The sequence below is a fragment of the Ostrinia furnacalis genome, unplaced genomic scaffold, assembly GCF_004193835.3.
Source record: "Ostrinia furnacalis isolate ACB-3 unplaced genomic scaffold, ASM419383v2 OfSCF0631, whole genome shotgun sequence".
Lineage (NCBI taxonomy): Eukaryota > Metazoa > Arthropoda > Insecta > Lepidoptera > Crambidae > Ostrinia > Ostrinia furnacalis.
This window is the reverse complement of record NW_021130870.1, coordinates 281006-296218: the sequence shown is the minus strand read 5'-3', so window position 1 is coordinate 296218 and position 15213 is coordinate 281006. Positions and strand designations below refer to the sequence as shown.

At 40.5% G+C, this 15213-nt stretch overlaps 1 protein-coding gene across 6 annotated transcripts in view; it reads left to right on the top strand.

The window, feature by feature from the left end:
* LOC114366400 (xanthine dehydrogenase) overlaps window positions 1-15213 on the top strand; it is a 31825-nt gene that overhangs the window by 3529 nt on the left and 13083 nt on the right. For 2 of the 6 annotated variants that reach the window (XM_028323264.1, XM_028323266.1), the window contains exons 2-16: window positions 1466-1655; window positions 2147-2255; window positions 2666-2835; window positions 5369-5529; window positions 7468-7621; window positions 8461-8628; window positions 9004-9061; window positions 9310-9530; window positions 9776-9878; window positions 10141-10268; window positions 10361-10648; window positions 11067-11228; window positions 12096-12218; window positions 12715-12990; window positions 13565-13785. In XM_028323264.1, coding sequence (XP_028179065.1) covers window positions 2210-2255; window positions 2666-2835; window positions 5369-5529; window positions 7468-7621; window positions 8461-8628; window positions 9004-9061; window positions 9310-9530; window positions 9776-9878; window positions 10141-10268; window positions 10361-10648; window positions 11067-11228; window positions 12096-12218; window positions 12715-12990; window positions 13565-13785 — 2279 coding nt within the window. In that variant the 5' untranslated portion in view covers window positions 1466-1655; window positions 2147-2209. Of the gene's footprint in view, window positions 1-1432; window positions 1656-1703; window positions 1726-1771; window positions 1848-2146; window positions 2256-2665; window positions 2836-5368; window positions 5530-7467; window positions 7622-8460; window positions 8629-9003; window positions 9062-9309; window positions 9531-9775; window positions 9879-10140; window positions 10269-10360; window positions 10649-11066; window positions 11229-12095; window positions 12219-12714; window positions 12991-13564; window positions 13786-14590; window positions 14748-15213 lie in introns of those variants that run through there. The other 4 variants (XM_028323269.1, XM_028323265.1, XM_028323268.1 and 1 more) reach the window with 4 other exon arrangements.

The following is a 15213-nucleotide window of genomic DNA, read 5'->3' as shown; positions in this document are numbered from 1 at the left end:
GTAAATTATTACATATCTGACAGTGTGCATTTAGAGATACATTCGGACAATCCGCAACGTACAAGAATAATTATACAAGTTTTGGGATGAAAAAACAGCACTATCATCAAGAAACCTTTATTTACTATCCATATTACTACAAATAATCACCAATATTCTTTAAAAAAAACACCGAAAATAATTAAAATTATCAGCCGGTGCGTAGACGCCTGTCAATGGTCTGACATTTTCTATATTACTGATAAATCTGTGCAGCCTGTAGCGATTCTATACTGTGTAACACAATCTGTAGTATTTGGGCTAATGTTATATTAAAAAAACAATTAAAAATAGTTTTTGGTTTCTCGCCCATATTTTTGTTTTGGTCAACGTATCTTTAAATGCACAATGCCAAGAAAAGGGTTAAACGACACTAGAAGCATAAATATCTATTGGAGCCGGGTACCATTTTGCCCATTGTCCTTTTTGAACCTACTAATTGACAGCCTGGTGTTAAATTCCCTGTACTTAACCTACGTACGTAACGCTCACATACATACATAGTCCACGCACACATACATACATAAAGTCCACGCACACATACACACAGTTCACGCACACATAGGCCCTCATAACCTTCTAAGAATTATTGTTTTTTTGATGTACAATGTAGATTTTTTTCAAATCCATTATTTTGAAAATATTTATCTTTATGGTGTACGTATTGTATTATTTTCAAAACAATGGATTTGGAAAAATTCTACATTGCACATGGAAATGCAATTATACAAAAACTTTTCAATTTAATAATTTTACTTTATTTATGAACACACATAATATTATACACCAAAAGCGTCTTTTCGCAAAGTTTTCAACAACACTAAAAAAGCATTTGCACATTGAGAAAAGTAGAAAACTCAGATCACTTGTGAACATAACAGAAAGTTTCTTCGCGATTCACGAAGGAACGAACAAAACTCCGATGAACCAGAACAGCAGCAGGTACGAAGGAATGAACTTGAATTTGACTCGACTCTTCAATACTTTAATAGGGCCACAGAACTCGTAAACGATGGCTAAGAAAACAAGAATGCATTCAACCTAACAAAAACAACACCGGCCATTTTGGAGGAAAAACAAAGTTGCCATATGTTAAATAGTAATTTCTACTACTCTATTTATGTAAATTATAACAAAAAATGTCACCGTTCAGTTTTAAATTAAAACAAAATAATTTCATTTTAAAAAAGTTTTCACATTGTAATTAACAATATTCTGAAATATATTTTAATTAAGAAAAAAATGAAAATATGAAAGAAACAGGAGCAGCGACATCTAGAGCGTTTTAGGGTAGTTAAAAAGTATTGGAATTTATCGACTGAAGTCGCTGTTTGGAAGCAAGTTTGATCGTAGTATGGAAGTTTCCGCACCCTGAGGTAATATCTATGTCATTGTCAACTGCCAAAATTTTGTTTTTATTTTTCAGCGCGAACTGTAAACTGAAGTTCGATGATCTTGGTAAACTTGAATGTTGATTAATCCAGATTCTTGTATTATTAGCCAGTTTTAAGTGAGTGCAAGGCTAACGCCCTTAGTTTTTTGTGAAGCTTGTCTCTTGCGTGGCTATTTTATAAATTCACTGAAAGTGAAAGGGTTTTTGATCACAAACTTTCCACGTAAGTTGTTTCTTCTTTCTTATCAGAGTAAATAATGTAGAGGTTCGTCTTAAAATAACCTTATAATCAGGTGACTGATTAAGCGAATAACTATACCTATAAATACTTATCTCCTTGACAATGATAATAAAGTTGAGATAGATTCAAACAATTTGATTTTTTATTCAACTCTAGCGTTTATTCTATGGATAGGTAAGCAGGTTTTCTAGATTTATTAGCCATTACTTAAACAATCGAGTTAAGTAAATATGTATTTAAAAATAATAAATAGGAGCTTATTTAAAAATAAATTAATTAATACTGTATGTAACTGTGTGTTTAAATTTATACATAACATTGAACTGTATTTGAATATTAGTATCAAACTTAATGTGCTAAAAGTCTAATACCAAGCAAGTTAGAGTTATTATGACTTGTATTACTAAATCATTGATGTATGCGTTGACTATTATGGGTAATTGTTTGTGTTCTCTGCCATATTGGTCTTACAGTGCGTACTGGTTCAGCAATCTTCACTTCACTTCATTGGTTTCAAGTGTTTGCATCCTGTGGATATGGATAAGGTGTATTTCACAATAAACGGAGAACATTATTCTTTATGTAAGTATTACAAAGTGCCTTATAATTTTTATTTTCAAACTCGAATCAACCTCTAGCTCAATTTATTAACTTTTGAAATTAGTATCAAATTGCGAAAATAATCTTTCAAAGTTATTTTACTAATTAATTACTACATTTTGAATATTTAAATTAAGAGTTCTTATTACTTACCTACATATTATAAGTCATTCTTTAGCTATAATATTTTAAAACTAGCTGACCCGTGAACTTCGCTCCGGCAATCAAAAATCAGCCTAAGTTCATTTAGGGAGGATACTACATTACAATTAAATTAAATTCAAATTGGTCCAGTAGTTTAGCCTATTCAATACAAACAAACAAACAAAAATATTTTAGCACATTCCTTAAAAGCTAGTGTTTTGTTTTTCTTCATATTTCATTTGTTATAGCTGGGTCAGAAGTGAGTCCGACAACCTCTCTGAACGAGTACCTACGTGACTACCTCCAGCTGCATGGCACTAAAGCCATGTGCCGCGAGGGCGGCTGCGGCGCGTGCGTCGTGGCCGTGGCGCGGCCCCACCCTGTCACCAAGGAGAAGCACACCGTCGCTGTCAACTCTGTAAGTGTCATCTAGTCCCCATAGCAGGAACACGACTCTGTAGTTTACCAGAGGCAAATAGAGGATTTAACCTACACTCCCCAGTACCCTTCACTGGCCAGACGTGCTTCATGTTCGCATATTTCTCCTCTAGTCAACTCCTACGCTACGACATCCACGAGAAGACGGAAGTAAGGTGGTCCATAAAATACTTAATATAGCTAGTCATTTTGAGTCTTTTTTTTCGTCAGGAAAATACATTGATTTGTATACCTACCAGCCGCGGGGGCAGTTAGTGGGCTATATGGGGTTTTCCCTGATAGAAGGGCAGGGCCTACCCACTAAAAACCTAACGTTGCCCTCGGTAATCATATCATCAGTCGGGAACGCGGGACATCACTATCGGCGTTTTGCCTCAAGCATTCGTCCGTGTTCCCTGCTCGGCATTTGACTCGCTTAGTGCGCAGCCCCAAACCAAGGAAGGCGTAATTACGCCTTCGACCTCCTGTGAGCGGCACGCAGGACACGTGCTGTGCCGTCGCGGCCTCTTCAGACGCCACCAGACACCCCCGTATCTGAAGTCATTTTGAGTCTGGGGTGAGTCTGACGACCTCCATGAACGAGTACCTGCGTGACTACCTCCAGCTGCATGGCACTAAAGCCATGTGCCGCGAGGGCGGCCTACTTACCCTATGGTTTTGGGTTTGACCTATTTTATCAGGCATGTTATGACTCATTATTGTTATTTAGCTTCGAGTGTTGTATGATTACTTAAGTAGGTACTCATTAATAGATGATGATTTACAATGAATCAGAATGTTGTCTTACTCAGTATAATAAGTAATGTCTACTTACACAATTTGGATTCTCCGAAGCAATACAGATAACGAGAGCTCAATAATAATCTTAAGTAGCTGAGTAGGTTTTAATTAAGGATCATAAAAAAATATGTTAAAAAAATTCCACTTAATAGTACCGATTCGCCGGCGGCAGTTGAATTTATCAGAATCCACTCATCTTTCTTTATGAAGCCTTTATCTCATTCGGAGTTAAAAAGTATTCTATCTTGGTATTCAGTAAAATGCCTACTTGTAGGTACGTAACTAAGTTTTCTAACGCTTTTGCATGAGCATGTTGATCGCGATTATTTATGCCATTGTTTGCCATTGTCTATGGTCAACAAGGACGTCTGCTGCTCGAATAGATTAGGTGAATTGTATTCGTTCGTGAATTATGTTCCAAGGTTACGTTACATAACTACGGGATACACGTCATGTTTCCTTGTACGTCTAGTAGATTAATGTGTTGAGTTTATTATATTTGATTGATGGTTGTAGCTATAGGCGATTATCGCACTGCGCTGTCCGCGTGATTTCATATAAAAAATCCCGCGCGCAGACGCGTTGCCAGTGTGTTGTGCCTAGGGTTGCCAGGTCCAAAATCACAAAAGCCGGACTTTGTGCTTCATTTGGCCGGACATTTTACCCTAAAAGCCGGACATGTGACGGGGGGTGGGGGGTGCAATTAGTGTCAGCTCATGAGTGAGTAATATCATCATCGGTTGCTAACCAACATCCTGATGCGTGCGCTTCATATGATTCTGTGGCTCGACTTTCGCCTGGCGCGGCAACCAAATAAAAAGCCGGACAGACCGGACAAGGCAATATTTGGCCGGACAAGTCCCTAAAAACAAGACTTGTGCCGCGCGTGTTTTCTATACAAACTGAGGTACTTGCATACAATGATTAAATCTGCCGTCCCTGGCGGAGCGCGGTGCAGTGTGATAATCGCCATACATAGATTTATAGGTAAGATACTTATTATAATATGCACGTGGTTAGTACAGACTAGAGCTATAATATGTAATGTAACGTTCTTACGAATGGTAAGTACTTAGTACGATACAGACAGGTAAAATTTACAACGTTTGGTTCGTGAAAACTGACATAAGAACATTTGATTTTCATAGAGCGGTTCGTTGATATGTTACAAGTAAATGCTTTAGTCAATACTCACCTTAACAGAACTACTTCGCATTCTTATTTTTGATTCACACTGCGTGGCCAGAATTTACAGCTTGATCCCCAATAAATGTGAAGGCCAAGCTTATCCCAGGGTAGGAGGTAGTATACCTACCCACTACCAGAAATGAGACCCATGTGCGCTCGCTCTAAGAACAGAACCACGTCATTCAAAATGCGTCGCAAAAGATTGCGCGGCCTGCTGCAGGAAACTAACATACCTTACCTACTTAGTTTTACTTTAATTCCATCGCCAATTTGCCGTCCATCTTGGGTATCTACATGAATACCAAATTATTAACGGAAGAATCCTGACATTTCCATTCCTCTCTATTTTCTGCTGTGAATAGGCTTAAGTCTTTAAAAAAGGAAGAAAAAATTTGGTATCCTAAAAAAATACATTGGAATTGAGAAACCCTTCCTTTGAAGTCAGTTAAAAAAACAATACATTTATACCAGAAACTGGCCCCAGAAGAGCTCTAAAACTTCAGACCAAAAAATCCAGACTAAACGTTAATAATAATTGTCCGCAGTGCCTCGTCCACGCGCTATCATGCCACCAATGGGACATCACCACCGTAGAAGGTGTGGGCAACCGCAAAGACGGCTACCACGCCATACAGAGCCGCCTGGCTGCGTTCAACGGTACCCAATGCGGGTACTGCACGCCTGGATGGGTCATGAATATGTACAGGTAGGGGCTGGTTTAAGGCTTCCACAGACCAAACGCGGGTCAGAAGCAGTGCGGGTCAGTTGCAGCGCGGCTGAGGCACACTGAAAGCAGCGTAGTTTCAAAGCAGTTGCAACGCGGGCGGTTGTCAAAAATTTAAATATTCGAAAACCGCTTTCAACGCGCTGCTACCGCCCTGCGTCCGGTGTGTCATGCATGCTAATATGGCCGCCATAGTAATAAAACAGCGCGGGCCCGCGTTCGCGCCGCTTCTGTCCCGCACCCGCGCCGCCTCGTTTGTATTTCGGCAGTTGCAGTGCGGCGCGGTTGGAGCGCGGGCCCGCGTTCAAATTTGGTGTGACATACTTCAAAGAGTTTCTTGTATTACAACTTGCGCGGGCCCGCATTCAAATTGCGCTGCTACTGCCCTGCGTTTGGTCTGCCCAAGGCTTTAATGGCAAAGAGTTCAGCTATAGGTCGCTTTACTGAGTTAGTGTCTGAGGTATGGGAGCGGCACGGGAGGGTGTTTTTGAGACGTCAAACGTAATCAGATTTGTATGGCCGGGTTCCCACTATGCCGGACCGGCATTTCTGCCGGAAACCGGACACCGGACAAGGGTGTTCACATTACACCGGATCACCGGATCCGAAATCCGAGCCAAATGAAGTGCGGGGAGCACGGGCGGGGCGGGGCGGGAAGCACGGGCGCGGCGGGGTGGGCCGCAACTCGTTCACATTACTCCGGTCCGGTGATTTTGCCGGATTTTTGTAGCGACAAAACGCTCGGTAAAAATGCCGGACTCGGCGAAAATGCCGGATCCGGGATAATGTGAACAGATTCATACAATTTGTACCGCCGCTAGGCCTTCCGGCGATTTTACCGGACCGGCATTTCTGCCGCATAGTGGGAACCCGGCCTATGCTCTGTCAGGTCATAAGTATGCCCCCTCCCGTGCCGCTTCCATACATTCAGGCACTATCGCTAGACCTATAGTTTTCTACCACAAATAACATGATGCTAAGGCTGGTTTTAGTGTCACGCGGACCGTCCGGTGCGGACCCGCTCCGCACGGCCAATCTGTATGAACTTCTAGGGAGCGTTTTAGAGTAATGCGGTCCGGAGGAACCGCTCCGCTCCCTAGCAGTTCATACAGATCGGCTGTGCGGAGCACTGACAGTCCGCGTGACACTAAAACCAGCTATTCAAGAAAAATTAACACCTTATTTAAATAATAAATAAATAAATATCCTTGGACATTTTACACTGCGCTTCTAGTCCCAAACTAAGCAAAGCTTGTACTATGGGTACTAGACAATGGATATAAACATACTTAAATACTTTTTTTTTCTAAATACATACTTATTATATATAGAAAACACCCAGTCCAATACAAACAAATATGTTCATGCACACAAATGTTTGTACTGTGCGGGAATCGAACCCGCTACCTCCAGAATAGTAGTCCGTTTCGAACCACTACACCAAACGGCCGACATTTACCAAAAATAACTTCAAATCACGTGCACAAATGTGCGCTAATTGATTATTGGGTCCGATGTTTTATGATTCACATTAACATAAGAGAGTTAAGTATTTATTATTCGAACTGAAATTACTTACTTAAATTTTTTCTCGAAGAATCTGGTTGGTTCAAGCCCGCAATATCTTTACACAATGAGAACAATTTGTAAAAGTGATTTTTCAATTCGACTGTCCCAGATCTGGGAATTAGATTCCATCTCAATTTAGATATAATTAATTAATTTAGATTTCATCCAGATTAAGTTATATACGTTGTAAATATTGATAATCTTCCAGTGTAGGTATGTCTTGTTGGTTGTCCTATTAAATAAATAAAAATAAATAAAATCTCCTAGGAGCACTATATTTTGTACCTACCTAGATTCATATCAGTAGTTAGAATACACCCTCGTATTTTCTTCATGCAATTATCATTTAAGCCTGTATGAGGGCGCCAAGCAGAGGCTATCAACGGGCGACGTGGAGGACTCTTTTGGAGGGAACATCTGCCGCTGCACTGGTTATAGGCCAATCCTCGATGCCTTCAAGAGCTTTGCTACTGACGCTTCCCCGGAGTTGCAGAATAAAGTGCTGGTGAGTGTTAAGCCCTATGTTATTCATCTTTGTCAGCGCTTTTATTTGTGACTAGCAGCCGCCCGCGACTTCGTACGCGTTGATCCCGTTTTACCCCCTTAGGGGCCCGTTCCCGTGGGAATTTCGGGAATTCCTTTCTTAGTGCACCTCTACGGTACCTAAGCTACGTCCCTTCCAAATTTCAAGTGCCTACGTTTAGCCGTTTAGGCTGTGCGTTGATATGTCAGTCAGTCAGTTTCTCCTTTTATATATTTAGATACAATTACTAGTTAAACCTTTGTACTAAGCTAAATATGCCTATGTTACTAGTGGGTTTCAACAAAATAGTCGAGCGGCAGCGAGGTTCGAACCAGCGAATCTCGGATCTCAAGTCAGCCTGTCTGACACCTTTAACCGTTCGGCTATCGTCGCTTCCATAAGAAATTTCCCTCAAATTAAAATTCAAATAGTTTATTCAGTAGGCACATAGGCCCTTTCTAGGGTTCTTATACACGTCCCAAATATAGCTTTCCCTGAAAATAGGGAGCCATAACAGGTTATCTTAATGGAAAAAACTCAGTCGTCGGCACTCGATGACAGATTGTTACTGGCACCGTGACTTTCGCATGAAATCGTAGCTTTAGCCATAAAAGATATTTCTTCTTCTTTTCGTGTCGACAACAAACCTACACAGTGTCAGCCCAAAACTCCGCCACAAGAGTGGCGTTGTCAGCAGCACTCATCAAATCCTCCTGAGTGCAGTTGCTTGGGCACTTAGGGCACGACATCAGGTGCAGATCTTTCTTTATAATACGTTATAGACCACCTATCGTAATTAATTAGATTTTTTTGTGACCCAGGACTTGGAAGATTTGCACAAAGTGAAATGTGCCCAAAAGTGTGAGAGGCGGTGCAGTGTGATCGACGACGAATGGTGCGTGCTGCATAACAAACAGGAATCCATGTTGCAACTGGAGGGACCCTCCAGCCGATGGTATAAGGCCTTCACTCTTCAAGACGTCTTCCAGGTGAGAAATATGTTGGAAAAAGCTTGAACAACAAGCGAATAATGCAACACAAACGAAACGACTGAAAGCTTTCGATTCAAATGTATGTTCTACTTCGGCTAATGTCACGAAAAATTACGCGCACACTAATTGCCACTTCAGCTTGCTAATCCGTCGGGCTATGTCCTCATAAAGGTAGCAGGAAGCGCTGGATGCTGGCCGCTACCAACCGGTCTATCTGTAAATCATTGGGGAGGCCTATCTATGTTCAGCAGTGGATGTCCTGTGGCTGAAATGATGATGATGACATAAAACTTTCTTCTTATTTCAAAACCTTTGTTTGCTGCTGGAATTTCGACTTCGGTCGTTGTCATTTATGCCAATACAACCTTTCAGATCCTCGCCAAAGAAGGGTTGGACAGTTACAAATTGGTAGCTGGGAACACCGGCCAAGGTTACTGAAAAAACATTGTAACTATCTTCATTACTAACATAGGTCTAAATCTGTGTAGCCGCTTTGGAAGTTATTAATCACCCTTCATACAACGTCTGTTTTCATCCAACATACATTACATATACTCCAATTTCTTTTCAATCACCTAGCTGCTAGTACAAATGCAGACTCTCACATCCAGCTTTTTTCTAAAACCTTGCCCTCCTTTCATCATTCCAATATTTGAGATATTCTTTTGTTTTCTCCAGGAGTATTCTCCGACCCGACTCCGCCTCGGATCTTCATCGATATCTCATCGATTGAGGCTCTGAAAGACAACTTAATCGATGTCAACCTAGTAATTGGCGCTGGGACCACGCTCACTGAACTAATATCGGTGTTCCGCTCTCGATCCAGTCACAATGACTTCAGTTATATGAAGGACTTTGTGGAGCATTTGGAACTCGTTGCACATGTACCTGTCAGGAATGTAAGTATTTCATTCGGTACTTATTTATTTATTTATATATACATAAGGCGGACTTAATGTCAGTCGGCATTCTCTTTCAGTCAACCTTAGGGTCAAACTGAGAATATCTTATGCTGATAGTCAAAGTCTTCATAATAGCCTATCGGAGACTTTAACAGCAAGTCCAGAAATACAAAATCAATCTTATAAATTACATGTAACATTTTAAGACTTTAAAATCAATCTTATTCATTTTTTTCTTCTAGACAGGAACAATCGGCGGTAATTTGGCTATGAAAAACGCACACCATGATTTTCCATCAGATTTGTTCATTTTATTGGAAACCGTTAATGCAACAGTCACTGTAGGTGAGTGTAATTGCAGTCGTTTAGGAAACTAATGCCCGTTTTCACCATCAATCCCTAATTTTTAAGTGACTCCTATGAATACAAAATGCCTGTATTGTGTCACCATAGGGGTCACTTAAAAATTAGGAATTGATGGTGAAAATAGGTATAATTTATTTATTTAATATGTTAAGTAAGAATTAAGGAACACTTTCGGGAGTTGAGGTGTTTCCATTCAAAGCCTACCTAGATCTATAGTGCCTATATTCTGGATGTATTTCAGTAAACCATACGCTATCTGAAAAAACCCTGACAATGCAAGAATTTTTAAACACTGATCTAAAGAATCACGTCTTAACCAACTTCAAAATGCCACCACTCTCTCATAGCAACAAAATTCGATCATACAAGGTAAGAATACAGCAAACGTATTTACTTAGCTTGGTTTTGAAAAAACTGAACTCTACGCACTCAAGAAAAGGTTGATATTTGCTTACTTTCAGATAATGCCCAGAGCCCAAAACGCACTAGCAATTGTAAACGCTGGATTTGCCTTCAAATTGGACTCCAATAACAAGATAGAACAAGCGCGTATCGTTTTTAGCCCCATCTCGTCTTCCTTCATACATGCGACAGAGACGGAAAATCTTCTAAAGGGGAAGGAGTTGTTTAACGAAGAAGTGTTGAAAAGTGTTTTGAAGAAATTAGAAGAAGAGATCGTGCCTGTGGATGATCCGCCAGTGCCATCTCCGTTATGTAGAAAGACGATCGCTCTGGGTTTGTTTTATAAGGTTTGTGACTGTCGTATAGGTAGCAACATAGTGGTTTTTATAAAGCTTTTATGAATCCCCACTTTTTACTTCAATACTCAATGGGCGTGACTCATAGATAATTTCTTTTTTAAATAGCAAGAATATCAGAGACAAAACAATCAAAGTCAAATGAGTCATAGTATTCTAAAACGGTTAGCTATGAAAGCTGTGCCAAGAAAGATCGTTTGCAATGCAATCAGCCATTCATTATTAAAATTTGTCTGATTTCGATCACGCATTATCGTAGAAATAACACTAGGAAATACTCATTGAAAAGTTTTTTTTTGTATTTTGATAAAATTTTCTTATTTTAAATCCTAATATTTGTTATGCTACTTTATGTGGAACAAAATGCTGGTTAAACCTAGATTAAAGAATTAATAACATCTCTTGACAGGCGGTCTTGTCACTCTGTCCCGCACAAGAATTGAACCCGCGCTACGCCTCCGGTGCGACTATGCTAACGCGGGGAATCTCGACAGGGACGCAAACCTTCGACACGGACAAGTCTCTGTGGCCTCTCAACAAGCCAGTGCCGAAGTTAGAAGCCCTCACCCAGGTTAAAATTAAATAAAAAATACCTACATACATATACAGGCTGTTAGGTAAATGGGTTTATAAACCGACACTAGCCCATGTTAACATGTGCATATAAATAGTATGGTAAAGTCAGGAATTTGATATTCAAATGTTTTTAATATTCATACAAATCTGATTTTATAAATTTTATTTTGTATGCAAATTAAAAAAAAATGATATTATTATCATCATCATCTGACTTTACCATACCATTTATATGCACATGTTAACATGGGCTAGTGTCGGCTTATAAACCCATTTACCTAACACCCTGTATAAGTAATTCAAAATAATTAATTTTCTGCAAATAGAAGCATACAGGGTGGAAACGTTAAGTGATCTCATTAGATTATTTCTAAACTATACCAGATATCAGAAAACGGAAACATTGAACAACGGAAGCTGGAAACATTGAATTTTCGGATAGATCCAGTTTATTATTTAACCTATTATTGGTATCGTTTGAAAGAGCTTGTGAAGCACTTTCAGAATCAGTAATCAGTTTTTCGATATCTTGTATAGTTTACAAATAATCGCGTGAGATAACTTAACGTTTCCATCCTGTATACCTCGTAACTGTTAACTGCGTACCTCGCTGGAATGCGACACCCTCGCACCACCCTCACATCTCTCCGCGTTCGCCCCGTCCGTATCAGAACGTCGATATGACATCACAGCCGTAAGGTGCGCATTTAACTCGACTGGGTTGTGATGGTATTTGCCTAAACTCTTACTGTACTTACGCGCTAATCTGAAACCCTTAACATTTGTCAATCTGTGGTTAAATATATCAAGGAATTTAATGCTTTATACGGATAATTAAAGATTTGGCTACCTTTGATTCTAGTGCTCAGGGGAAGCGAAGTATGCTTGTGACGTCAGCTCTATGCCGAGGGATGTCCACGTGGCCTTCGTATTGTCCAAGATATGTCTGGGAGAAATCGAGAGCTTCGATGCCAGTCAGGCTTTGGTAAGACACCATTTAGCATTATGTAGGAACTAGATTATTAGACTCCCCGCAGACCACCGACTTTTAGTTGGCCGATAGTTGGGTCCGATTCTAATTTGTATGAAGAATCGGCCGATACCAAATCGGTGTAATATACGCAGTTTCATACATCTCCATGATTATTAACAGCCCGACCCAACTATCGGCCAACTAAAAGTGGGTGGTCTGCGCCTAGGCTTAATCTATACTAATATCTATACTAATATTATAAATGCGAAAGTAACTCTGTCTGTCTGTCTGTCTTGCTTTCACGCCTAAACCACTCAACCGATTTTGATGAAATTTGGCATAGAGATAGTTTGAGTCCCGGGAAAGGACATAGGATAGTTTTTATCCCGGTTTTTGAAACAAGGACGCGCGCGATAAAGTTTTTCTGTAACTAACAAAATTCCACGCGGGTGAAGCCGCGGGCGGTAAGCTAGTTTTAAATATAAAGCAAAGATCTTCAATATTCCAGAAAATTCCCGGCGTTGTAGCCTTCTTCACAGCTAAAGACATCCCAGGGAAGAATACCTTCGTCCCTACGAATGTGCCTTGGGCATCCTTTGAAGAAGAGATCCTAGCGAGCAAGGAGGTGTCATACTACGGCCAGCCGGTCGCTTTAGTGGCTGCCGTCAGCCATGCTATAGCGCTGAAAGCGGCTGACTTGGTCAAAGTGGTGTATAAGAAGAGTTCTGCTAGACCAGTACTGAGCATCGAAGAAGCGTTGGTCGCACCGGACAAGGATAGAAGGGTAAGTCTTTCATGACTACATTTCAATGAATAAAGAAGGCATTGTTTTGAAGCCACTATAGCCGAACGGTGAAGGGGTCGGACTGGCCGACTCGTGACCAGGGGAACGCGGGTTCGGTCCCCGCCGCCGCTACTATTGTGGTGAGCTCACTCGTGACACAAGCATATTTAGCTCAGTACGAGGGGCTAACGGGACTATTAGAAAGAAAGAAAGATGGTATAATATTTGGTTCAAACAAACGTTTTACACAATTTAAATTACATACGTAATTTATTGAACCAAAATGGCTTCTACTCAGCTTGTATCATGTTCCATTAGTAATATTTGTGTAATAACAAATTACCAATAAGTAAGTAATCTTTATAAAAAAAAAGCTGACGCTTTTGAGAGCTTGAATTACCCAGGAAGAGTCGTGACCAAAAATAGTTACTTGCCTAGGTCTTTTGTAATATCTTCCTTATCGAATCTTGATTCACGCATGTAAGGCTTCAAAGGTAGTTTAAACAATTTCTGACCCACCCACTTGATCTTGTTAGATTATCTGTGATAACATCTTCATTCTCATCTCAACTAGATACGCGAGGATGTCTCAAAGACCGCTACTGGGAAAGGGGAGAACACCAGCCACGTCATCAAAGGCAGCTTCATTATTCCGTCGCAGTACCACTTTACTATGGAAACTCAATGCTGTTCTGTATCCAATACGGAACTAGGCATCCACGTACGTTCTGCCACGCAGTGGATGGATCTAGTGCACGTGGCTGTTGCTAATGCCTTGGATATTGAGCAGAATAGGTGAGTTTTTAAATCAAAATACCAGGCATGTCATCAAGGCAGCCTTGTGATTCTGTCGCAGTACCACTTCAACTTAGATAAGTAGTGTTATTCCGTGTCCAACACGTAGCTAGGCATCCACGTACAGTGGCGGCGTAAGGCGTAGGCGATGTGGGCCACCGCCTACGGCCTCGCGCGTCAAAAATTTTGCTCACATGTCAAATTCAACTTTTAAATACTATTAAATATAAATTATTGATAGCTAAACAATGTAGTTAATTTTTTTTTCCATACAAATTCAGCCATAATCAGACACAAAATTAACAAACATTATTCTTTGGCGCAAAATTCCTTTAAAAATGATCACTGAATCAAGAAATCAGAAACTGTCAATGAATAGACCATTGACCCGTTTTTTTTTATTATTTCATAAAATCCGTCTTCAGGTAGCCACAGAACAAGGCCTCGCGAAATCTGTCTTGCCCACATCAAATTTAGGTCTTGCCCCGCCACTGTCCACGTACGTTCGGCCACGCAGTGGATGAATCTAGTGCACGTGGCTGTTGCTAATGCCTTGGATATTGAACAGAATAGGTGAGTTTTTAAAACAGAACAGCTACTTCATCAAAGGCAGCTTCATTATTCCGTCGCAGTACCACTTTACTATGGAAACACAGTGTTGTTCCGTGTCTAATACGGAGCTAGGAATCCATGTGCGCTCGGCCACGCAGTGGATGGATCTAGTGCACGTGGCCGTTGCTAATGCCTTAGATTTAGAGCAGAATAGGTGAGTTTTTAAAACTAAATACTAGCTACGTCATCAAAGGCAGCTTCATTATTCCGTCGCAGTACCACTTTACTATGGAAACTCAATGCTGTTCTGTATCCAATACGGAACTAGGCATCCACGTACGTTCGGCCACGCAGTGGATGAATCTAGTGCACGTGGCCGTTGCTAATGCCTTGGATATTGAGCAGAATAGGTGAGTTTTGTAAAACTACCAGCCACGACATCAAAGAAAGCCTCGTGATTCCATAGCAGTACCACTTTACCATGGAGTGTTGTTTCGTGTCTAATATGAAGCTAGGCAAGTTTCTCGAACTTATGTTTTTCATCCCGGATGGGAGGAGTGTCCCCCTCTGAAAATTGGACACCCCTTTAAACCTATCTTATGTTTCAACTTCAAATGTCTAAAAATCTACGCTTACGCTGCATGTTCATAGGTTGCATGTTGGTAACTTGCATTGTTAACGGTAGCGGTATTGTTGCGTGCTTGTGTTGATCGGTGTTTAGATTCGCGATTCAATATCAAGAGAAAAAATTGCTGATTTTGGCGTGCGTGTTTTTCTGCTGTCATTGATTCTCGTCATGTTTTCATGATATTTTTACTTTGAGTGATTTCTTTGAGATGCGGCAAAAATTTTCACTGATTGACCGTTCGATGGAAG